Below are 26,280 nucleotides of genomic sequence, written 5' to 3' on the forward strand. Positions count from 1 at the left end.
ATATTTATATCAGCTATTGGAAGGTGACAGTTTTGGTAGTGTGTAGATAGCGGTCTGTAAGGTAAAAGTAATACGGGGGTTAATACCGCTGTAACATGTATAAGTGTGTGAATGAGCCAGCTTACCATTGGTGGGTGGTGGCGCTGTGTGACCTGGAGGCACGCGGTATCCACCGCTAGTGCCGCAGGTGTTAGTGGCCAGCGCTGCTGTGGTCTAAATAGACAGTGGGCGGGACTATCGCCCAGACTGATAGGACAGCGTCACAGGATGTGACCCTGGAGCACGCGTCATCTTCCTGTGAGTCTGTGTAACCTGGCAACCCATGGGAGGGGTTGTCTGACGTCAGGCAGGGGCAGCGCTTAGTAGCGTCATCACCCTATGAGCCTGTGTAATGGAGCTGCATATGGGAGGCATTGTTTGTGTCTGACGTCTAATGGGGGCGGTGTCAAAAATCCTTCACATATCGCAAAAGTGCCAAAAAAAATTTCAATTACTTATTCTGGTGTGGGAACCTTCTTTTTGTGCACCTACTCAGTAGTGCCACGATATATTTGAAATTATAAAGTATGATGACTCAGTCAGTTGCGCTCTTTTATGATGACTCTTGGTTGCGCTCTATTATAACTGACGGTTGCGCTCTTTTACACCTCTCCCTGTGAAGCTCCACCCACTCTTCAAAAATGTCGCTGCTGCGGAAAGGACTGGTGGATATACAGGAAAAGTTACATTCTTTCAAACCTAAACAATTTATTTATTTCTATTGCACCATTGATTCCATGGTGCTGTACATGAGAAGGGGTAACATACAAAGTACAGATTCTACATCGCTAAGCGTAGTTATTTATATTACAAAAAGTGACAATAAAAATGTAACTTTTATAAATAAGGAAAAAAATTAATTTTGACCAAATACATAAAAAAGCCTATGCAAGCTGCAGATATGGATGAACACTTTATGCATCAAATGGCCACGATCTCCAAACAATATGACATAGTTGTCATGGGAGATTTCAACTATCCAGACATTTGTTGGGAATCTCTCTCAGGCAAAACTAACAGGTCAAGGAAATTCTTATCCTCTCTTGCTGACAACTTTATCTTCCAAAAGGTAGGAGAGAAAATAAGGGGAACTGCTACCTTGGATCTAATCCTTAAAAACAGGGAGGAAATGGTTGAGGAGGTAAGAGTGGCTGGGACCCTAGGAGGTAGCGACCATGCTATTTTAGAATTTTTGATAACTAGAGGAAGATGACCTGTGAAGACTCAGATGTCAAGGTTAGATTTCAGTTCCTTTTGGATAAATTATTTAGGCTTACTGTGCGCTGCTGAGATCAGGATAAAGACACCACATGAGAAACTTTTTTAACTCTTTATTCCCAACGCGTTTCGAAATGAAAAACCATTTCTTCCTCAGGGGATGACAAGTAGTGAATAGATACAGCCTTCTCTGGTTAAATACATAAAATGTTTGAATTTAGGCGCCAAAAACCACATGGGATGAGAGGACAGATGTCAGAGTTCAGGGGTTAATGGAGCGTAAAAACCTTTTACACTTGTTCATATTATTTACAATTATACTTTCTTGATTTTTAGTAACAGATAATTAAAAAATATATGGAAAGAAAAAGAAGCTTTATTACATATACTGAAAAAAGGAAAGAAAAAAAAAAAAAAAAAAGAGAAAAACCTGGAACGAACCCATTGAAAAATTATATGTATATATCTCATGGTCCAGAGCCTATACCACTCGGATAGAGCGGAATTCGTTTGGAAAAGAAGGCTGCAAACGTCAGATGAGGGAAAAAGTGAAAGAATATTAAAACTGTGTATATAATAAAATATCATTAAAATTCCTTTTATTAAAAATGTAAATGTGTTTAAAATATGTTTAAAAAAATGTAAAAATTATGTATAATAAAATTGCGTTGGATCGATAATTGTTTAAGAGAATTTCTTTCTATATTGGTTTAGGAATAAATTTCTAGTGAAAATGTCAAAATAATTGATTGGTACATGACAACAGAAGCGGACCTACAAAAAAGAACTCAAGAGTTACCACACGAGAACGAGTTCGTATCCTGAAGGGGAAACACACTTGAAACAACAAAAATTCTTTAAAAAAAAAAAAAGGGGAATAATTAAAATTAGATTAATAATTTAGTAAAAGCGCTCTACTAGAAGGAAAAACAATTATGCATAAAATTTTCTCTCAATGTATTCCAAAAATTTTAAAAAAATAAATAAATATTTTTAAAAAAGAGGGTTAAAGGAAAACTCCTGTGATTTCGTTAAGACCATTTGGCTTCAATGTATTTAGTGTATAAATCCAAAAAATCTCCTTACGATTCAGTTGTCCCATTCTGTCAGGGTGATCGCTGGGTATATGTTCGATGGGACTGATTTTTAACCCATTGTAGTTTTTCTCATGCTTCAGAGCAAAATGCCTGGACAAACCGTGTTGCATAAAGCCAATTTTAATATTATGTCTATGGGAATTAACCCTTCGGTGTAAGGGCTGGGTTGTTCTTCCCACATATTATTTTTTGCAGTCGCATTCTATTACATAAATCACGAATTCTGTAGTACAATTTAAAAAACTTCTTAACCCAGCCCTTACACCGAAGGGTTAATTCCCATAGACATAATATTAAAATTACATGCTTTTATTCATTCTGGGAAAGGTGAGTAGATTCCATCTGAATTTATTTCATCTTTTACTCAGATAAGACCCTATTGCGCTTTTTCTTTCCTTAGTTTTATCCAAGGTTAGATTTCAGAAAGGCAGATTTTAAAAGGGACTCAAAGATAATTGGAGGGATCCAATGGCTGGATATTCTTAAGGACAAAGATGTCCAGGAAGGATGGGAAATTTTGAAAAATGAAATTCTCAAAGCACAAATCGTTAACAGTTCTGAAAAGAGGAAAGAATAGGAAGCATTTAAGGAAACCAGGATGGATGAACACAGAACTTAAGCACATGCTAAAAAGGAAGAAAAATGTTTATCAAATGGAAGAAGGAGGCATATCTAAAGAAGAATATAATGCTGTCTGCAGAACCTGCAGGGGACGCATCAGATTATCTAAAGCTGACAATTAATTAAGGCTTGCAAGATACGTCAAAAGTAATAAAGGATTTTGGGGCCATGTCAAAAGTAAAAGTCAAAAGATGCTATAAGATTTTTACAAGATGAAAATGATAATTGTAAGAAAGGATGTTGAGAAGGCCGAACTTGTAAATTCCTATTTTGCATGTTTTCCCTCAGAGAGGAAATCTAACATCAACTGATCTTCACTGTCCTATTAAGGGAATTGAAGAATCCAGGATATCTATAAACAGAAAGATAGTGAGGAAACACTTAGCTAACCGAAATGAATCCAAGTCCAGATGAATTACACCCCAGAGTACTGAAGGAGATAGCAGAAGAAATTTTTGAACCACTCTCCATAATCTGAAAATTCTTGGAGATCAGGAGAAGTCCCAGAAGACTGGAGAAGAGCAAATGTTGTTCCTATCTTCAAAAAAGGGGAAGAAGGTGGACCCAGGCAATTATAGGCCGGTGAGTCTGACTTCTATACCAGGAAAGATCTTTGAACAAATTATTAAACACATTTTTAAGTACCTGGATAAGAATTAAGTTATTGAACAGAGTCAGCATGGGTTTGTAACTAATAAGTCATGTCAGACTAACTAAATTTCCTTCTGTGACAGAATACCATACTGGGTGGATCAAGGAAATGCTGTAGATATAGTATATCTTGACTTCAGCAAAGGATTTGACAAAGTCTCTCATACAATCCTTATTGAAAAAATTACTTGTCCATTCCATACTAAGGCAACTGTTAGGTGGATTCATAACTGGCTTAGTGATCGGACCCAAAGAGTGGTCGTAAACGGCTGCACATCTAGTTGGAAGAATGTCTCAAGTGGGGAACCACAGGGCTCTGTCCTGGGCCCTGTATTGTCTAACATCTAAGTCAGTGATTTAGATGAAGGAATTGAGGGTAAACTGATTAAATTTGCTTATGACACAAAGCTAGGAGGGATAGCTAATGCTAGAGAAGAGAGAGTGGTGTTCTGGGCACCACATTTAAAAAAAAAAACAAAAAAACAACTAACTGGAGCAAGTTCAGAGAAGAGCGACCAGAATGGTGACCGGTCTGCAAACCCTGTCCCATGAGGAAAGGTTGCAGGATTTGGGAATGTTTAGCTTGCAGACGAGAAGACAGAGGAGACTTAATAGCGGTCTACAAATATCTCAAGGGCTGTCACATTGTAGAAGGATCAACTTTATTCTCATTTGCACAAGGAAAGAGTAAAAGCAATGGGATGAAACACAGATTAGATATTAGAAACATTTTTTGACATGAGGGTGATCAATGAGTGGAACAGGCTGCCATGAGAGGTTGCGAGTTCCCCAATGGAACAGAGGCTGGACAGACATCTGTCTGATACGGTTTAGTGAATCCTGCTTTGAGTGGGGGGGGGGGGGGGGGGTAAATCAGATGACCCAGGAGGTCCCTTCCAACTCTACCATTCTATAAAATATAGAACAGTGTAAAAAATATGTCTTACCTGTGATGTGTGCGTAATTAACACCTCAGCAATTTCATAAAGAAGCATTAAAAACACAGAAGTATGGAGGCGTTGCAGTGAGGTCCTCAGATAATTTCCCCCCACCCCATATACATAGGTCAGTGCTGAAAGGACAGAATGGATTCGGCTCCAGGATTCTCCTAGACTCCTGTCTAGTGACATCATCTGGAATTTTACTGTTTATTTATGGAATTTCTTATGGATTTATTGGAGCAAACGTCAGACAGGAAGGTTCTTTACACTTTGCTCAAAATACATGAAGTACTTTTTTTCTGATGACTAAACCTGATATATAATTATGTGCTCTCAGCGCAAATCATTCATTGTTAGCAAAATGTAACGTCTCCTGTCTGTCACCAGTCCTGTCCACAGCCGCGACATAGTGAGGAGTGGGCAGAGCTCTGGAGAGGGTAAGAGAGCACACCTGACATTTGGGTAATGGGTTACATCTGACACTCCAGTGATTTGTGACTTCTCTACTCAGATTTGGCAATTTTAGTCAGTGCTCAACTCCTCAGAGTGCCTCGAGTCGGTACAGGAAAGGTCTTTCCGACCAGATTAGGCTTCACAGTGGCTCAGGCAGCACCCTGTACCCGCAATAGGACAATAGGACAGGAATGGCCCCGGCCCGCGTGAGATGTTCGCACACTCATGAAATCAGACACAGAAGATACGTCTGCATTGCAGAAGTTTATTATCCTGTCTACAGGCAGCATACACAGGCTCCCGTCAGCCCAAGTGAGTTCACAATATCATCTCCCTCTTTTCAATGGTTCTCAGATTCTTAAAGCTGACAGCCAATCCTCAGCTCATTAAAGGGGCTGGCAATCAGCGCAACATCCCTTTCACATTGTACCATGTGCACGGTGTGAAGACTGCAGTGTAAAGTGGCAAAAGCCAAGGGACAAGTAAAGTTACACTGAATTTCATGCTCTGCTATGTACCTTCTTCACAACCTCCACTCATACCCCTGCAGATTTAGGTAATAGTGAGAAAATTGCTTGAAGTCCCCCATACACATTAGGCTAATATCGTCCAAATGCACGGATCTTGGCAAGCCAAGGGTATGTGCAGATGATCCGAAAGTGGCAGCACGTTGGGTCCTTGTCCGCTGCGTTCAAAGCACTGCCGTCTATTGAATGCAGTGAATCCTCTCATCACTGACTGTGCGGATTCACCACATCCTATACATTGTATAGGGGAAATTTATCTTGCTTAGACTAGCATCTCCACAAGATAAATAGACATCCTGCGGTTTGGAACAACATGTTGCATGTCTGTCTCCGCGGGGGAGATGCGGGTGTCTCTGGATGCATAGTGGACATAGGTTTCTTGAAATCATCCACTATGCTGTTACATCTGGACACACAAGTATGCAGCTTCCCACCCGCAGCGGACACTGATGGTTTGCACATACCCTTATGGGTATGAGGGACACTGACAGGATTGTTGCAGAAGTTAAAGAATTTCCAATGACAAATTTTTGTTTTCTAGAGATTGTCAGCAGATCTCAAAGAACACAGGAGGGATTGGCCGAACCAGGGGAAATAGCTGCCAGCTGTATCAAAGTTCTATTTTACAGATGTGGACAGTCTTTAGAGCCAATTGCTTATGTGTTGAAGTTGGGAAGGAAGAAGAACATGCAGACTGAAACGTGTAACTCAGCACAAAGTAATAATGGCCGGTACTGAGCCATCGGGACCCAACCCCAGAGGTTGCTACCATTATGCTACCTCCTGAGTACAAGCACAGCAATGGATTCTAGACTGATGGATGGACAGGGAGCCCAGGAAAGCCACCTGGAGCATGTCACTACTCAGTTGTAATGGACTTGAACTCAATGCCTTCCAGGGATAGGAAGGAGACGGAGGGCAGCACCGTGCGGACAGGGAATGAGAAGTCGCCTCCTGAAGGCAGCTTTACAGTAATCTTGTCTGTCTGGTACTCAAAGCAAATCTGCGAAGACAAAACAGACAGAGGCACCAGTGTTACTGTTCCATCCACGTAACCCATCCCGCTGGTAACGTTCCACTCAATGCGTGTCTCATCCGTGTCCATGTAGGCAATTTTAGAGAAGTCAGAGGTACAAGTTTCTGCCATAGTTTTGGCTGAGAGGATTCTGACATGCTGCTGCTGTGGGAATACCGACCCAGTTATAAAGGCTTCTAGCAGTCCTGCACCTTTTTATGGTGACTTTACATAACATAAGAAGGTCTGCTGAAGTTCTCTAGTAGACTTGAGCGAATATCTTCGGTTCCTCGCTTATTCAGCAAGCTATAGCACTTGCCGAATGAACGGGGAACCGAAGATATTCGCTCAGCTCTAGTTTCCAGGCACAAATAGGACATTCTCTTGACCACAGGTAATTGGAGCCAGCTTCATGGACAATTCTGGTCAAAGCCAACAGCGTATATGACAACATAAGGCTCTAACACAATATGGAATAAACAAAAACCTGGAGATGAACTGGTATATAGTGCTTTGCATGTAGATGCATATTCACACTGGCCACTAAGATAAAACCCAATATAAAAACAAAGTAAGCAAATGCCCTGCAGTAGCGGCAATAGTGCATGAAAACACCAAGGTTACTTACCGCTAGCAGTTTTTTCCGGAGCCCATGACGGCACACGAGAGGGGATCTGCCCAGTGAGGACAGAAACCTTACTGAAATAAAAGGGAGGTACTTCTCCCCCGCTTCAGTTGGTTAAAGAGCACGAGAGGCCCCCCTGGTTAGTACACATGGTAAAACTATCACCACATATTTAAATAAAAAAAAAAGCACCCAAACTATAGTGCACACCAAAGGAGTGATGGGGGGGGGGGGGGGGGGGGTGGAATATACAGATGCCGTCATGGGCTCCGGAAAAAAACTGCTAGCGGTAAGTAACCTTGGTGTTTTCCCGTCTCCCATGACGGCACACAAGAGAGACTTTTGTAGAATAGGACACCTTAGGGAGGGTCCACCTCTTGTAGCCCCCTTCTACCAAAGGTTAGGTCAGTAGAGGAAGATAGATCAAGTCGGTAGTGCTTGAAAAAGGTTGAAGGTGAGGATCGAGTAGCGGCTTTACAAATCTGCTCAATCGATACCTCAGCCTTCTCTGCCCAGGAGGTAGCCACGGCTCTGGTGGAGTGAGCCTTGATGCCTTCTGGAACCGGAGTGCCACTTGCAGAGTAGGATAACATAATGGCCTCCCTGATCCATCTGGCAATGGTACTCTTAGCTACCCCGTATTCTTTTCTAGTACCCCGAAAGGCTACAAACAGGGACCGATCTTTCCTCCACTGACTAGTCACTGACCTATTGTAGTATGGCCCTCCTTACATCCAACATATTGATGTTGTGCTCCTCAGGGTTTCTATGATTATCACAAAATGATGGCAAGGACATCTCCTGAGTTCTATGGACCAGATCTGGCCGTAGAACTACTCGGTCATCAAAAATCTGAGTATATGGGAGGGCATACAGACAGAGCTTGTAGGTCGCTCACTCTACAGGCTGATGTTAAGGCTACCAGTAATACTGTTTTTAGTGAGAGTAGTTTTGGTGACAACTCCTGTAATGGCTCAAAGGGGTCTGTGGTTAAAGCCTCCAAGACTAGATTCAGGTCCCAGGATGGTATCTTTGGGATGATGACCGGCCTAGACCTACCACAAAATTTTAAGAAGCGGGACACCCACCTATTAGATGCTAGGTTGCAGTTGTATAGGGCCCCCAGAGCTGAGACTTGGACTTTGAGGGTATTGGTTGCTAACCTGAGTTGCAGACCCACCTGTAGAAACTTTAGGATAGGTCCCACTGGAGCTACATCTCCTAAATGTTCCCCCAGGAAGTCAAGGAACTTTTTCCATGTTATACCGTAGATTCTGGATGTGATAGGTTTCCCACTTTGCAACACTGTGGAGACTAACCCTGGTGAGAATCCCTGGTGACTCAGTAGACCTCGCAAAATTCCAGGCTGCCAGATGGAAGCCCTTCACCTGAGAGTGGACCACTGGTCCCTGGGTAAGCAGGTCTGGAATTTCTGGTAAGATCCATGGATCTGTTACTGACATGAGTCTCAGAAGGGAGAACCAAGGCCTCGGCAAGAACGGAGCTATGAGAATTAGTCTCGCTCTTCCCTGATTTTCCGGACTACTATCGGAATCATAGTTATCGGGGGGGATGTGTAGGCCAGGGAGAACTTCCAGGGCATCTATTGGGTGTTCTTTTGGATTTAGTGAGCAGAACTTCCTGACTTTTCTGTTGTGTGAGGTGGCAAACAGGTCTCTCTCTGGTTTGCCCCAATCTTGCACTACTTGTTGGAAAATCTGGGGGTTATAATGATGTCATAATGGTTGACTATAGGATGGAGGATGTGTGATGGGTATATGGCCACTGGACTATGGGATGGAGGATGTGTATGACGGGTATATGGGCATGGGACTATGGGATGGAGGATGTGTATGACGGGTATATGGGCATGGGACTATGGGATGGAGGATATGTATGGTGGGTATATGGGCACTGGACTATGGGATGGAGGATGTGTATGATGGGTATATGGGCACTGGACTATGGGATGGAGGATGTGTGATGGGTATATGGGCACGGGACTATGGGATGGAGGATATGTATGACGGGTATATGGGCACGGGACTATGGGATGGAGGATAATAATTTGTTATAACTAACCACGCCGGGCTCTTCAGCTTGTAAAACATAAAAGCCATCCCACCACATCACGATGACTTTAGTTTTTTTTGTTAATTTTTTTTTTTTTTTTTAAATCAAAATTATGATAACCAAGCGCCCTGTTGTATTGCCATTTACTGCAGGGTATATGCCGATTTTATTTGTATCTTGGGTTTTGACATATATATATATATATATATATATATATATATATATATATATATATATATATATATATATATATATACACACACACATACACACCAAGCCAACATGAGCGCAAAGTGACCTGAAACCAGCAACCATCTGATAAACAACTAACCCTAAGGGCCCTGTCACACATAGCGACTCACCAGCGATATGAACAGGTAGCTGCACCGGCGACGACGAGCGCTCGCGTCGCTGTGTACCTTAGATACCAGCACGCTGGTCCAAGGAGCTGGTAACCAAGGTAAACATCGGGTTTCTAAGCGCCATGCCTAGAAACCCGATGTTTACCTTGGTTACCAGCTCACTGATCTCCCACACGCAGCGATGCGTGCTGGCCAGCAGGAGATCAACGATCAAAAAAAATGTCCTGGCCATTCCAGAACATTCAGTGATACCCGGCAGGGGGCCGGTCGCTGATAGGTGTCACACACAGCGATCTCGCTAGCGAGATCGCCGTGAGTGACAGGGTCTTAAGTGTTGCTGCTCTCACCGTAGTTTCCGCCCCTTGCTGGAAGGGAAACGAATCTTCTCGTTGTTCAGATCCCCAGGCATCCGCCTCCTTGGAATTGCAGATTATCTTTTGGATGTCTCCATGTAGATCAAAACGAGGGTTGAAGTGGAGGAGAAGGTTTGAAGCATTTTCACCCAAGTTTATTGCAAAGCTACAAAATAAGAAGAAATCTTGTTACATTGTTGCAATGTTGACCACTTATGTGCAAGAGGAACATAAGTGACTGGACGTTTTCACACTGTCCTGCTGGGAGCCCGACCAGGGCAGCCGTCCATCTACAAGGGCTTCAGACCAGCATTATCCTGCACACCTGGCAAATACAGATAGTGCAGAGTCTGGACAGCATGTAGACCAATATCCTTGTTGCCTCCAGCTAGATTGCCATTTTACCCTGTGTTTTGATGCAGTTATTGCTGTGGCTTGTGATTTGCCTTTTCCCACCCTGCATTTACAGGTGTCAGATGTGAAAATGTTTTCATTTGTATAAATACTTCAGCTAATAACTGCCACAAATCAGCGCTGCATACTTTATCTAGACAAGCCACATATCTAAGCCCTTGCCTCCTCCTGCCAACTCAAAAATATTTCCCGGATCTGTACATTCCTTGACCAAGAAACTGCAAAAACGCTTGCGCACGTCCTCATCATCTCCCGCCTTGACTATTGCAAGCTCCTACTCTCTGGCCTTCCCTCTAGCACCACTCCAATCTATCCTAAACTCTGTTGCCCAACTAATCCACCTGTCTCCCCATTATTCCCCAGCCTCTCTTCTCTGCCAAGCCCTTCACTGGCTCCCCATTGTCCAGAGGCTCCAGTTCAAAACCCTAACTATGACATACAAAGCCATCCACAACTTGTCTCCTCCATACATCTGTGACATGGTCTCCCAGTACTTACCTACAGGCAACCTTCAATTTTCTCGAGATCTCCTTCTCTACTCCCCTCTGATCTCTTCCCACAACCGCATACAAGACTTCTCCCGTGCTTCCCCAATACTCTGGAACTCTCTACCCCAACACATCAGACTCTCGCCTACCAAAGAAACCATCAAAAGGAACCTGAAAACCCACCTCTTCCAACAAGCCTACAGCGATCCTCAGTCTACTGAACTGCTGCACAACCAGCTCTACCTTCTCCTAGTGTATCCTCACCCATCCCCTGTAGACTGTGAGCCCTCTCGGGCAGGGACCTGTCCTTCTGTACTTGTGTGTGCCATGTATTGCTCATGGTCATTGTACTTGTCCATGTATGCCCTTTTTCAGATGTAAGGCTGGGTTCACACGTTGCAGAATTCCCGCAAGAATTCCGGAATTCCATTCCGTGGGAAAATCGCATTTTAAATTACCGCGATTTTCAAGGGTAATTAGCTTGCAGAATGCTAGCATTTTCCAAGCGATCGGTAGCGTAGCTTTGAGAACTGATTGACAGGTTGGTCACACTAGTCAAACATAGTGTTTGACTAGTGTGACCAACTTTTTACTATTGAGGCCGCCTATGCAGCATCAGTAGTAAAAAGATCTAATGTTAAAAACAACAATCAAAATTAACCCCTTAACGACCAGGGGTATTTTTGGTTTTGCATTTTCATTTTTCCCTCCCCTTCTTTCCAGAGCCATAACTTTTTTTATTTTTCCATGTATATGGCCATGTGAGGGCTTATTGTTTGCGGGACGAGTTGTACTGTTAAATGACACCATTGGTTTTACCATGTCGTGTACTCGAAAACGGGAAACCCAACATTGCCATTTCCGTGTGTGGTTCCACTATTACTCCCCAGCAACATGCCCGCTGTCTTGGGGTCATATTTGACTCCGAGCTTTCCTTTGTCCCCCACATTCGATCACTGACTCGCTCTTGTTATCTGCACCTCAAAAACATTTCTATAATTCAACCTTTTCTTGTCTTTGACTCCGCAAAAACTCTTACCGTTTCTCTCATTCATTCTCGTCTGGACTATTGTAAGTCTCTTCTAATTGGTCTCCCTCTTACCAAACCCTCCCCCCTCCAATCTGTCTTGAATGCTGCAGTCAGGATCATATTCCTTGCCAGTCGTTACACAGATGCCTCTACCTTGTGTCAGTTATTACACTGGTTACCCATCCACTCCAGAATCCAGTACAAACTTATTACCCTCACCCATAAAGCCCTCCACGGCTCAGCACCACCCTACATCTCCTCCCTTGTGTCAGTATACCACCCTATCCGTGCCCTCCGTTCTGCTGATGACCTGAGGTTAGCATCCACAGTAATCAGAACCTCCCACTCCCATCTCCAAGACTATACACGTGCTGCGCCAATTCTTTGGAATGCACTCCCCAGGTCAATATGATTAGTCCCCAATCCCTATAATTTTAAGCGTGCCCTAAAAACGCATTTATTCAGACTGGCCTACTGCCTCAACACATTAACCTAATCTATCCCTGGGTGGCACAGCCAAAAGTTTTACCATAACCAGGTTCCCCGCATCATGTTCCCATATGCTTTATGCATCCATTAGCCCTCTGCATCTGTACTGTTACACACTTAACATTATGGCTGGTCCATAAAGTCAGGGCAACTGTTACCACCCACCTTTCGTGTCTCCCCTTTTTCCTCATATACTGTAAGCTTGCGAGCAGGGCCCTCATTCCTCTTGGTATCTGTTATGATGTATGTGATTATTGTTATGCTGTAATGTCTGTTGTCTGGACAAGTCCCCTTTTAAATGTAAAGTGCTGAGGAATATGTCGGCGCTATAGAAATAACATTTATTATTATGTAATGTGTGCCATATCGGATGATGTTTGAACAGAGTCCTCTGTGGCTGACTATCTCCTTCTCCATCTGGCCAACCCCCCTCAGTATTTGTGCAAATGGGGCAAGCCAAAAGACTCAGAAATGAGAAGGATTGGGAGTTTGTGCAGTTTGGGGATAGTGCTTGAAATTGAGATGTAAAATGTGTGTTTTAGGCTCTACAGATACATGTCATAGGTGGAAGTAGTCATCATGGCAGCATGAGCCGGACAAACAAGAAGGACATCGCTGGTGAATCTATTCACCCAGTCATGCATAATTAGAGGAGGAATGTACTTTAGGGAGGTGGGCTAGCCACGCAGAGAATGAGGGCAACAAGGCAGCCATTCAGAAGGAGGCTGAGGGCCAGCCACAAAGAAAAGAGGAAGAGAGAGAAGGCGGCTGAGTGCCAGCCACAAAAGAAGAGGGAGAAGGTGGCTGAGTGCCCGCCCTAAAAGATGATGAAGAGGGAGAAGGCGGCTGAGTGCCAGCCATAAAAGAAGAGGGAGAAGGTGGCTGACGGCCAGCCATAAAAGATGATGAAGAGGGACAAGGTGGCTGAGTGCCCGCCATAAAAAGATGAAGAGGGAGAAGGCGGCTGAGTGCCCGCCATAAAAGAAGATGAAGAGGGAGAAGGCGGCTGAGTGCCAGCCATAAAAGAAGATGAAGAGGGACAAGGTGGCTGAGTGCCAGCCATAAAAGAAGATGAAGAGGGAGAAGGCGGCTGAGTGCCAGCCATAAAAGAAGAGGGAGAAGGTGGCTGACGGCCAGCCATAAAAGATGATGAAGAGGGACAAGGCGGCTGAGTGCCCGCCATAAAAGAAGATGAAGAGGGAGAAGGCGGCTGAGTGCCCGCCATAAAAGAAGATGAAGAGGGAGAAGGCGGCTGAGTGCCAGCCATAAAAGAAGATGAAGAGGGACAAGGTGGCTGAGTGCCCGCCCTAAAAGAAGATGAAGAGGGAGAAGGCGGCTGAGTGCCAGCCATAAAAGAAGAGGGAGAAGGTGGCTGACGGCCAGCCATAAAAGATGATGAAGAGGGACAAGGCGGCTGAGTGCCCGCCATAAAAGAAGATGAAGAGGGAGAAGGCGGCTGAGTGCCCGCCATAAAAGAAGATGAAGAGGGAGAAGGCGGCTGAGTGCCAGCCATAAAAGAAGATGAAGAGGGACAAGGTGGCTGAGTGCCAGCCATAAAAGAAGAGGGAGAAGGTGGCTGACGGCCAGCCATAAAAGATGATGAAGAGGGACAAGGTGGCTGAGTGCCCGCCATAAAAAGATGAAGAGGGAGAAGGCGGCTGAGTGCCCGCCATAAAAGAAGATGAAGAGGGAGAAGGCGGCTGAGTGCCAGCCATAAAAGAAGATGAAGAGGGACAAGGTGGCTGAGTGCCAGCCATAAAAGAAGATGAAGAGGGACAAGGTGGCTGAGTGCCAGCCATAAAAGAAGATGAAGAGGGACAAGGTGGCTGAGTGCCAGCCATAAAAGAAGATGAAGAGGGACAAGGTGGCTGAGTGCCAGCCATAAAAGAAGATGAAGAGGGACAAGGTGGCTGAGTGCCAGCCATAAAAGAAGATGAAGAGGGAGAAGGTGGCTGAGTGCCAGCCATAAAAGAAGAGGGAGAAGGTGGCTGACGGCCAGCCATAAAAGAAGAGGGAGAAGGTGGCTGACGGCCAGCCATAAAAGAAGAGGAAGAGGGAGAAGGTGGCTGAGGGACAGCCAAAGAGGGAGAAGGTGGCTGAGGGCCAGCCATAAATGAAGAGGAAGAGAGAGAAGGTGGCTGAGGGTCACCCAGAAGAGGAGTGAGGAGAGAATGATGGAAAGGAAGGCAAGTAGGCAGCCACACAGAAGAGAAGGAGGGAGGAGAGAATGAGGGCAATGAAGGCAGCCAAGCAGAAGAGGGAGGAGGAGGATGGGGGGGGGGGGGTTGGCCACACTGAAGAGGGAGATGGAGGGACAGCCACATGGAGAAGGAGATAGTCAGCCATAGAGGACTGTTCAAACATCATCTGACATAGCACACACAACTTGTTGTCTCCCTTAGTCTGTTTTCTTCAGTATAGAGAGTACTGCACAAAAGCATCATTTACAGGAATATGTATCAGATGTACTTCACATGTAGTGTGAACAGAGCCGATCAATAAGGCTTAATTTATTGAAGACTGCTATGAAGTTATGATGGCCCAAAACAAATCCTTCCTAGCGATGCAATTCTCTATAAAGTGTATGTGTACAACCTTACAATTCCATTGTTATTTCTTGTGGAGATAAAGTTAGATGGGCTGGATATTACATGCAAGTGTCCACATGGACCAATGATTTAGATGGGGGATAAATCTGCTCCATTTTATGGATCAAAATAATGTATGCAGAGTAAAGGTAGCACCCAAGAACCATTATGGCTGCAATTTGCAGATGGCCAATTTTTCAATTCAGCTATCTGAACTCTGCGTAATTGGAACAAATAGTGTTAATCAGTCATTAATCCCCATCACAAAACACTGCAGAATGACCCTGTAAGTGTTCATGGGGCAGATGGCACAGGGCACCTCCCTGCACAGCGCTGCCTGTGGATTCTTTACTAGGCATGGTCAGATACCCCCAATAAATCACTCAGCATTTTCCATCTTGCCTTCCCCCTATAGTAAAGTTATGTGCACAACCAGGGGGTTAGGGTCGGAGAGGTTGTGACCGGGCGCACCGATGCAAACTTCAGCTGTATCTGCACCCTCAGGCGCACACATTTTGCTGAAGTGAATTGCAGCACAGAGACCCTCCAGGTCCGTGTGCGGCGAAACACGCTGCCTGCCGGGGACACACACACACACAATGAGGGAGTGCCTTGTTATGTTCTTATAAGATTTAGAACACTATAAGGGCCCATACATCTGACTATACCCAGGAGTGGACAAGGTCTAAGTTTTATATCGGGGCCTATCGGACTCTACTTATGTCACTGTGCACACTATTTGGTGCAGAAATTTCTGCAGCTCCTGGCAGAAAAATGCCTAAAATAGGAGTTTATGCAGATTTTTCCCCACTCATTAGATTATGTTCACATGTTGCTTTTTTGCTACAGCCAGAGTCTGATCTCTTGGAAGTTATAAAAGCTGCAGACAGTGTTCAGATTTGCTTCTAGCAAGCATAGACCATACGAGGTGTTAGGCCACCAATGTAAAACCATAAAGCAGTTTTGGAAAAAAGGGAAATTTGATCAGTTTTAGTGGAAGAAGTTTTGTAAAAATAATAAGGTGACCATTCTGAAAAATAAAGCCGGGATTCATGTATGAAGCGCATCCGTGAGCTAAGGGTCACATGAGCGCGTGAAAAATACACAAATGCAAGTGTCAAATAGCAGATGATGTGGAGTTGGTCAGCATTGTTTACTTTCACCAATTTAACCTCCCCATCCTCCTCCGTTATGCCTTTTAATGGCGGCCATTCTGGGGCCTTATACCTTAGCGCCGCTTTTTAACAGCACTGAGGAATACAGCGCCGCCCCGCGGCTGAAATCCCCATTGGTGTCTGCTGTACATATAACGATAAATAGAAGAATATAGGGTGCACCGAGATGTCAATGTAAACATATAAAGGGATGTAAAAACCTTGCAAGGGATAATACATGACAATAATAAGAGAACAGACCGAGCAAAAAGTGGTATGCACACCCAATAAATCCATGACGAAGCTGCTATAAGCAAGAGATACGCGCGGGGTCGCTCCTCACACCCCTGCTCCATGTCCTCCCTGCCGCTTTAGCCCACTTTTGCTCTTCACAGGCACATTCTTTTCCTGTTTTTGCGCTTCCTTCACAGGAGTTTGGTTGGAGGCCATTATTCCACTCCCTTGGGTCAGGCAGATCTTCAGGGCTCAGCTCATTCTTTGGACATGTAGTGAGTATGTGATATTCAGCATCACATTACATTGGCCCTGTTGGCCATTATGCCTTCATGAGCTCGTTCCTGGCCCGCCACATGGATGGGTAGTGGACAGGGCCGGACTGGGACTAAAATTCAGCCCTGGCATTTGAAGTTACACAGGCCCACTAGTCACATGGTGACTATATAATATCTTTGTACAGTTGTAGTTTACAAGAAGTGAGAGGAGATTAACACGACTATATAACATGTAGTCACAGCTGTGCCTAGTATTTCAGCTCAGTCCTATTTATTGCTTTTAGGTACAGTACTCCTCCCAAAGCTCTGTCCCTTTTGTATGCATGATTACAGAATTCCTGGCAGAACTGCTCTCTATTGGGCAACCAGACCCCCTGGTCATAGCCGCCCCTATCATACCTCCCAACTTTTGAAAAAGGGAAAGAAGGACAAAGACTGCGGCGCACGCAGCGCGCCGCTGTAAATTTTGGCCACGCCCAACCACACCCATTTCACAACTAGTCACACTCATGTCCACACCTAATCGCACCCATTTAGCACTGCTGATCACACTGACTGGTACTGAGGGCACAGTGGCTGACATTATGGGCACACTGACTGGCACTAAGGAAGAGAGAAAACAGAGAGAAAAAAGAAAACAGAGCGAGAAAGAAAGGGGAAAGAAAGAAAGAACAGAGAGAGAGACAGAGAGAGAGACAGAGAGAAAGAGACAGAACAGAGAGAGAGAGAGAGAGAGAGAGACAGACAGACAGAGACAGAACAGAGAGAGAGAGAGAGAGAGACAGACAGACAGAGACAGAACAGAGAGAGAGAGAGAGAGAGAGACAGACAGAGACAGAACAGAGACAGAACAGAGAGAGAGAGAGAGACAGAACAGAGACAGAACAGAGAGAGAGAGAGAGAGAGAGAGAGAGAGACAGACAGAGACAGAACAGAGAGAGAGAGAGAGAGAGAGAGAGAGACAGACAGAGACAGAACAGAGAGAGAGAGAGAGAGAGAGAAAGAACAGAGAGAGAGAGAACAGAGAGAGAGAGAGAGAGAGAAAGAACACAGAGAGAGAGAGAGAGAGAGAGAGATAGAGAGAGAGAGAGAGAGAGAGAGAGAGAGAGAAAGAACACAGAGAGAGAGAGAGAGAGAGAGAGAGAGAGAGAGAGAGAGAGAGAGAGAGAGAAAGAACAGAGAGAGAGAGAGAGAGAGACAGACAGAGACAGAACAGAGAGAGAGAGAGAGACAGACAGAGACAGAACAGAGAGAGAGAGAGAGAGAGAGAAAGAACAGAGAGAGAGAGAGAAAGAACAGAGAGAGAGAGAGAGAGAGAGAGACAGACAGAGACAGAACAGAGAGAGAGAGAGAGAGAGACAGACAGAGACAGAACAGAGAGAGAGAGAGAGAGAGAGACAGAGAGAGAGAGAGAACAGAGAGAGAGAGAGAGAGAGAGAGAGAGAGAGAACAGAGAGAGAGAGAGAGAGAGAGACAGAGAGAGAGAGAGAACAGAGAGAGAGAGAGAGAGAGAGAGAGAGAGAACAGAGAGAGAGAGAGAGAGAGAGAGAGAGAGAGAGAGAGAGAGAGAGAGAGAGAGAGAGAGAGAACAGAGAGAAAGGAGAGAGAGAGAGAGAGAGAGAGAGAGAGAGAAAGAACAGAGAGAGAGAGAGAGAACAGAGAGAAGAGAGAGAGAGAGAGAGAGAGAGAGAGAGAGAGAGAACAGAGAGAGAGAGAGAACAGAGAGAGAGAGAGAACAGAGAGAGAGAGAGAAAGAACACAGAGAGAGAGAGAGAGAGAGAGAGAGAGAGAGAGAAAGAACACAGAGAGAGAGAGAGAGAGAGAGAGAGAGAGAGAGAGAGAGAGAGAGAGAGAGAACAGAGAGAGAGAGAGAGAGAGAGAGAGAGAGAGAGAGAGAGAGAGAGAAAGAACAGAGAGAGAGAGAGAGAAAGAGAAAGAACAGAGAGAGAGAGAGAGAGACACAGAGAAAGAACAGAGAGAGAGAGAGAGAGACACAGAGAAAGAACAGAGAGAGAGAGAGAGACACAGAGAAAGAACAGAGAGAGAGAGAGACAGAGAAAGAACAGAGAGAGAGAGAGACAGAGAAAGAACAGAGAGAGAGAGAGAGAGAGACAGAGAAAGAACAGAGAGAGAGAGAGAGAGAGACAGAGAAAGAACAGAGAGAGAGAGAGAGAGACAGAGAAAGAACAGAGAGAGAGAGAGAGAGAGACAGAGAAAGAACAGAGAGAGAGAGAGAGAGACAGAGAAAGAACAGAGAGAGAGAGAGAGAGAGAGAGAGAGAGACAGAGAGAGAACAGAGAGAGAGAGAGAGAGAGAACAGAGAGAGAGAGAGAGAGAGAACAGAGAGAGAGAGAGAGAGAGAACAGAGAGAGAGAGAGAAAGAACAGAGAGAGAGAGAGAAAGAACAGAGAGAGAGAGAGAGAGAAAGAACAGAGAGAGAGAGAGAGAGAGAGAGAGAGAGAGAGAGAGAAAGAACAGAGAGAGAAAGAAGAGAGAGAGAGAGAGAGAGAAAGAACACAGAGAGAGAGAGAGAGAGAGAGAGAGAGAGAGAGAGAGAGAGAGAGAGAGAGAGAGAGAGAGAGAGAGAGAGAGAGAGAGAGAGAGAGAGAGAGAGAGAGAGAGAGAGAGAGAGAAAGAACAGAGAGAGAGAGAGAAAGAACAGAGAGAGAGAGACAGACAGAGAAAGAACAGAGAGAGAGAGACAGAGAGAAAGAACAGAGAGAGAGAGAGACAGACAAAGAACAGAGAGAGAGAGAGAGAGAGACAGAGAAAGAACGAGAAAGAACAGAGAGAGACAGAGAAAGAACGAGAAAGAACAGAGAGAGACAGAGAAAGAACGAGAAAGAACAGAGAGAGACAGAGAAAGAACGAGAAAGAACAGAGAGAGACAGACAAAGAACAGAGAGAGAGAGAGAGACAGACAAAGAACAGAGAGAGACAGACAAAGAACAGAGAGAGACAGAGAAAGAACAGAGAGAGACAGAGAAAGAACAGAGAGAGACAGAGAAAGAACAGAGAGAGACAGAGAAAGAACAGAGAGAGACAGAGAAAGAACAGAGAGAGACAGAGAAAGAACAGAGAGAGACAGAGAAAGAACAGAGAGAGACAGAGAAAGAACAGAGAGAGACAGAGAAAGAACAGAGAGAGACAGAGAAAGAACAGAGAGAGACAGAGAAAGAACAGAGAGAGACAGAGAAAGAACAGAGAGAGACAGAGAAAGAACAGAGAGAGACAGAGAAAGAACAGAGAGAGACAGAGAAAGAACAGAGAGAGACAGAGAAAGAACAGAGAGAGACAGAGAAAGAACAGAGAGAGACAGAGAAAGAACAGAGAGAGACAGAGAAAGAACAGAGAGAGACAGAGAAAGAACAGAGAGAGACAGAGAAAGAACAGAGAGAGACAGAGAAAGAACAGAGAGAGACAGAGAAAGAACAGAGAGAGACAGAGAAAGAACAGAGAGAGACAGAGAAAGAACAGAGAGAGACAGAGAAAGAACAGAGAGAGACAGAGGGGATAGAAAAAGAACAGAGAGAGACAGAAAGAACAGAGAAAGAAAGAAGTAAAGAAAAGAAAGAAAGAACAGAGAGAAAGAGAGGAAAGAAAAAGAAAGAAAGAGGGGAAGAAAGAACAGAGAGAGAAAAAAGAAAGATTAGAGAGAGAAAGAAAGAACAGAGAGAGAATGAAAGAACAGAGAAAGAAAGAAAAAGAGAGAAAGAAATAAAGAAAGATTCTACAAAGATACTATAGCAGCCCAGCTCCCATTGTAGTGCCCACCTGAGCCTCCCGATGCAGGACCTATCATGATCCGCTCACATGGCCGGCATCCCCGATTCCAAGGCGATCCTGCTGTCTGCGCTGTCGGAGGAGGACATGTTGATGGATCTGAAGCATTCCTGGTTCCGTCACAATCTCCTCAAGAAATTCTCATTTCCGGTCAGCTTCCAGCACATCACTTCAGGTGGAACGTCATGTGTGTGTTTTAAAATGCTCCGCCGTGTACTCTTGTGTCCGTGGGAAAAGCCCGCTTTGTACACACTTGGCTCCGCTCCGCACACCTCGTACACGCGCGGCTCCGCTCCGCACACCTCGTACACGCGCGGCTCCGCTCCGCACACCTCGTACACGCGCGGCTCCGCTCCGCACACCTCGTACACGCGCGGCTCCGCTCCGCACACCTCGTACACGCGCGGCTCCGCTCCGCACACCTCGTACACGCGCGGCTCCGCTCCGCACACCTCGTACACGCGCGGCTCCGCTCCGCACACCTCGTACACGCGCGGCTCCGCTCCGCACACCTCGTACACGCGCGGCTCCGCTCCGCACACCTCGTACACGCGCGGCTCCGCTCCGCACACCTCGTACACGCGCGGCTCTGCTACATCCACACTGTAAATCCTGACCCCACACATACTTACCTCAACCAGCACCATGACAACAGCAAAGCAGAGTCTTGCAGACGGTAGAGGCAAGGCTGAGCGCACAGGACCTGTGATGAGGTCACAGGAGGGGCAGAGTCAGGGGTGATATGATCGGGGGTCTGGACAAAGGCTCCTGATCATGTGACCCCCTGACTCCTCCCCTCCTGTGATCTCATCACAGGTCCTGCGAACAGAGCGAGCAGGCAAGCGAGTGCGACGCTGTGAGTGGCGGCTTATCTCCCTGCAGTGCGGGAGGAACTTGAATCTATCACCGCCCTGCCCACAGAGGGCCGGCGGCAGGAGCCACAGTGGCCGCAGCAGCTGGCAAGCGGCCAGATGTTCGGGCGCTGCCGCCCGCGGCCCACGTGACAGCGGCCCAGCGGGAAAATTCCCGGTTGGTTATATTGCCAATCCGGGCCTGGTAGTGGACAAGATTTCAGTCCATTTGGGGATTTTGCATTTTTACCATTTATTTGTCTACAGCTCATCCTGATAGGCTCTCATTTGGTTGTAGTAGCCGGACATTGGCATAGGGGGACCTCTACACCTATTAAGGTCATATGTGGTATTTGGAAGTAGGGGTGTGTTACTGGGACATTCACTGTCTTGTTTTAATCGTATGTTCAATTTTTCCAAATAAAGCATTTTTCATATATTTATTTTTCAGGGATTTATTGGGTGTGCATACCATTTTTTGCTTGATCTGTTCTCTTATTATTCTGCTGTACATATAACATGACACCATGCAGTATTGGCTCTGGCAGGTTTTGAAGCCAATCAGTGTTGATTAACCCCTTAAATACCACTGTCAATTGCGACAGCAGTATTTAGTTTTATAGTGGAAAATGTAATTTTTTGTTCTAACATCTAAAAGTTAAAACGTTTTGTGAATCACCTGTAGGTTACAAAATGCTCTGAACATGCCTAGATGAACTACTTGAGGAGTCAATTTTCCTAAATGGGGTCACTTGTGCGAGTTTCTGCTATTTTGACATATTAGGGGCATTCACAATCTAGCCCAGGCAAAGAGCACCTTTTCCTTTTCTAGCCCGGCCATGTGCCCAAGCAGAAGTGTTTGACAACATACGTGGTATCATAACATTCAGGAGAAATAACGTGACAAGTTATGGAGTCCATTTTCTCATATTAATCATTGTGGAAATTACAAATTTGGGGATCAAACATTTTAGTGTAAAAAAAAAAAAGTCAAAATGACAACCTAATGTTACCAAATTCTGTGTTGTACCTGTGGGTTCAAAATACTCACTATACCCATGGATAAAGTCCTTGAGGGGGTGTAGTTTCCAAAATGGGGTAACTTGTGAGAGGCAGAAGGGGTGCTTCTTCCATTTGGGCACATCAGGGGCTCTCCAAACACGACATGACACCCACAGACCATCAATGTCCGTGTTCCAAAAAGTCTATGTTTCTGAGCCCTGCCATGCACCTAAACAGTAGTTTCCCTCCACATATAGGGTATCAGTATACTCAGGAGAAACTGAACAGTAATTGTTAATTTGGGGCTAAAAGTAAATTTTCATGGGGGGGGGGAGAGCAGCAGGGATTGTCTTATTCATGGGTCTAGATTACAAACTTCTGGGAAGCACCCAGGGGATCAAGGGGCTCTCCATACATCTAGGTAGAATTCCTTAAGGGGTCTAGTCTCCAAAATTGGAGTGATGTGGGGGAGGGTTACAAGGGGGGAGGGTAGGGGAAGTTTCCACTGTTTAGGCATATCAGGGGCTCATTTCAAAAGTGTTGCTGATCTAAAGTAGACATGTGGGAACTGTTATTCATTAACTATTGTGAGACATGACTGACTTAATGGCATAAAAATTCAAAGTGTGAAAATTGTAAAACAATTTCAGATATTTCACAAATAAACGCAAGTTAAATCGACCATATTTTACCTTTATCATGAAGCACAATATGTCAGGAGAAAATAATCTCAGCATCAGTGGGATTCGTGGAAGCTCAGTCAGGAAGGTGAAGATTGGGGTTTCTTAACTAATACCAGCACACGCAGAACACCAAGACATTATGGGTTAATCTTGGGGGAATAAAGAAGCCGATTCCAGTCCTGCTCTACCTGCACTTTTTGTTACCAGAAATACTGCAAAAAACTGATGGCAGTTATTTTTTTGGAACTTACTCATCTCTCTATGGGTAAAGAACCCTGAGGGTGTGTGCACACGCTGCAGATTTTACCACGCGGATTTTGCAAAATCCGCAGGTCAAAAGACCTGCCAGAGTTTATCTGCAGATTAGCCTGCGGTTTGACACCTCTACAAAGGAGTAGGTGTGAAACCGCCGCAGATTCCGCACAAAGTAGTGACATGCTGCGGTTTTGAAACCGCAGCAAATCCGCGCAGAAGAATCTGAACTGTGTGTACTGCGGTTTTTGTTTTCCGTTGAAAATAATGGTACTGTACACCACAGCAGAAACTGCTGTGGATCCGCAGCGTGTGCACACACCCTGAGAGAATGGACATTAGGGTGACCGGATCTCATATGGGGGGGGGGGGGGAAAAGTCAGAATCTTGTTCGTCTGGACCCCACAAAACGATTCCCCTTTCCAGATATTGAGAGAGCCAAAATTTGAGCTCGATCAAACGACATTAACCCGTGCCGCTCGTCGCTCAAAGTTTGAAAAAATCCAAAATTGAGGTATTTTAAGATTTAGGTATTTTGCATAGTCTGTTAGACTATAAAGAATGTGACAACAACATTGCAGAAATAGCCCTGACCACATTTTCGAACCATTTGTGGTATTTGAATGCAGAGTTGGTGGGATTATCGTTTTTTGATCCCACCATTACAGACAATGAAAAGTTGTTAATGGCTAATAAATTGCTCAGTAGCACAGATGAACCATCAGAGCACGCTAGGGTTGTAAATCCAAAAGTTAGGAAAGAAAAATTAATATAATAAAACTAGGAAACAGAAAAGCGCAATAGGGTCTTATCTGGCGGACAATTGATTAGATATAGCAAGAGTATACTCACCCTTTCCAGGAAAAGTATAAGCATATAGACTCGCCGTCAGCCTAAATCTTAAAATACCTCAATTTGGATTTTTTCAAACTTTGAGCGACGAGCGGCACGGGTTAATGTCGTTTGATCGAGCTCAAATTTTGGCTCTCTCAATATCTGGAAAGGGGAATCGTTTTGTGGGGTCCAGACGGACAAAATTCCGACATCGATTTTTTGCAGTCACCCTAATGGCCATGCTGCAGTTTTCAGAGATGCAGCAGATTTACACTTTAGTAGCGTGGGGGGGCAGTTGTGTGCAGATTTCCAATATCTCATCTTCTTCTGGTCCTGTAAATGGCAGCCTGCAATTTGCACAGAAAGAGCAGCAGAAATGAAAGTGTGAACATAGCTTTCTTATGAGAGAAATCTGCAGCAAAGATGTTGAGGGTATGTGCACACAGTTTTTTGGATCTGTGGATTTTTTAGTAAAATCCACAGATAAATCCGCAGGACTAAAGTCCTGCAGTTTATCTGCGGATTTGCCTGCGGTTTTGCCCCTCATAATGGATGAGGTGTGAAACCGCAGCGGTTCTGCACAACAGAATTGACATGCTGTGGATTGTAAACCGCGCCGAAAATTCCGCAGCATGTGCACAGCGTTTTCCAGTTTACCGTTGAAAGCAATAGTACTGTACAACACACCTAAATCTGCTGCGGACCCGCAGCTGCAGAAACGCTGCGGATCCGCACCGCACATACCCTGAAAGAATAGATGCTGCAGAATTAAATCTGCAAGTCAAAGAAGCAAGGTGTGAATAAGACGTCAGTATTCGTGCTCCCTCTGCTGCATCAGGAAGCTCTTTAGGTTACGTTCACAGCAGTATTTGATCAGTATTTGTAAGCCAAGGCCAAGAGTGGGTGATAAATGCATAAGTGGGGTTTTCCTTTGACTGTGCCTCTCCTGGATTTGGCTACAAATACTGATGTGAAATACTGACCAAATACTGCAGTATGAACATCGCCTGAGGTTTTGTGACATCTGTGCAGAAAAGAAAAAAAAAAGAAAACGTGACAAACGTGCATCGTGTGGTTTGAGGGTCATGTTACTCTAGCGCTGCACTTATTTTTTCAAATGTTCTAAGAAAATTATATTTTTGGAAGTTTGAAAGGAAAGTATTTTAGTCGACTCCATAGCTGCAAAATCCCAGCAGCACAAGAGGGGGAAGGGGGGAGATCTCCCATCTGGAGAAGTTTGGCAGCAGTTACAGAAATAACTATTACCCTTTGCAGTCCGGGGGGATGAAGCCCTTGATTTCCACGCAATGCCCCGCTGTCAGGTTGAGATTGGTCAGGACCACACCCTGCGCACAAAGGATGAACACAATGAAGAGTTAACAGTCATGCGAGAAGTCTAATTATAGGGCAGAATTGGCTCCAGCACAACTGACACCATCGTCATCGCCCTCAACTGCTGAAAACCGCTACACAGTCGCAGTCGGACCTGCAGGAAGTGTAGACACATCATTTATACAGGGAGGGGGCAAAGGGCTGCATTTAGAGGGTTAAATACCACTAGTTGCTGAACCTCTGGCTGTGTAAAATGGGGAAAGAGAGCTAACTATTCTGCCTGGAGAGCAGCGTCTGAAGTAGCGGTGGACGCTCAGCTCTCAGAGAAACGCTAGAACAGCCGCCCACCAGTCTGTACAGTAACTAGATAGGAAAGATGATCTAGAGGGGGGGGGGGGGTGTAGCGGGACATTACACCCTAAACATAGCCCACGTCTCAGCCCCACACAAAACCCACATCCCACTCACAGCAGCTGCCATCACCCTTCTGCTCCAGAGTCACGTTTGTAGAGCAGCTGCTCAGCCCTTTGTATATATAGTGGCTTCAGCCAATCAGAGAAGGGGGCGTGGTCTGTCTCAATCAAAACTTAACCCCTTAAGGACCAAGCCACTTTGTAGCTTATTGACCTGCCTCATTTTTTTAAATCCGACTAGTGTTACTGTATGAGGGAATAACTCTGGAGCATCAGTGATCCTGAGATTGTTTTTTTGTGACATATTGTATTTTATGTTAGTGGTAAATTTTGGTAGCTATTATTTGCATTTATGAAAATATAACAAAAATTTCCAAAAAATTAGAAAATTTCAAATATTCAAACTTTACATTTTTATGGCCTTAAACCAGAGAGTTATGCCACACAAAATATACGGTAAATAACATTTCCCACAAGTCT

At 44.9% G+C, this 26,280-nt stretch overlaps 1 protein-coding gene across 1 annotated transcript; it reads right to left on the reverse strand.

The window, feature by feature from the left end:
• Positions 1-5,265: 5,265 nt before the first annotated feature.
• Positions 5,266-25,935, reverse strand: LOC141075834 (galectin-1-like). The gene is made up of 4 exons (XM_073562979.1): positions 25,856-25,935; positions 25,322-25,401; positions 9,970-10,141; positions 5,266-6,550 (listed from the first exon to the last, which is right to left on the reverse strand). Exons 1-4 carry the CDS (start codon positions 25,865-25,867, stop codon positions 6,407-6,409), a joined length of 408 nt encoding a protein of 135 aa, XP_073419080.1. The 5' UTR covers positions 25,868-25,935; the 3' UTR covers positions 5,266-6,406.
• Between the last annotated feature and the right edge of the window lie 345 nt (positions 25,936-26,280).

Source organism: Dendrobates tinctorius, unplaced genomic scaffold (assembly GCF_039654945.1).
Source record: "Dendrobates tinctorius isolate UK_male_01 unplaced genomic scaffold, ASM3965494v1 ptg000375l, whole genome shotgun sequence".
In the NCBI taxonomy this organism is placed as follows: Eukaryota; Metazoa; Chordata; class Amphibia; order Anura; family Dendrobatidae; genus Dendrobates; species Dendrobates tinctorius.

What these genes read in the sequence shown, in the direction of transcription:
- LOC141075834 (XM_073562979.1), bottom strand. An exon ending in ATCCCCCCGGACTGCAAAGG is followed by an intron (nt 10,142 to 25,321) that starts GTAATAGTTATT and finishes CTTATTTTGTAG; the next exon opens with CTTTGCAATAAACTTGGGTG. An exon ending in AGCAAGGGGCGGAAACTACG is followed by an intron (nt 6,551 to 9,969) that starts GTGAGAGCAGCA and finishes TTGTCTTCGCAG; the next exon opens with ATTTGCTTTGAGTACCAGAC.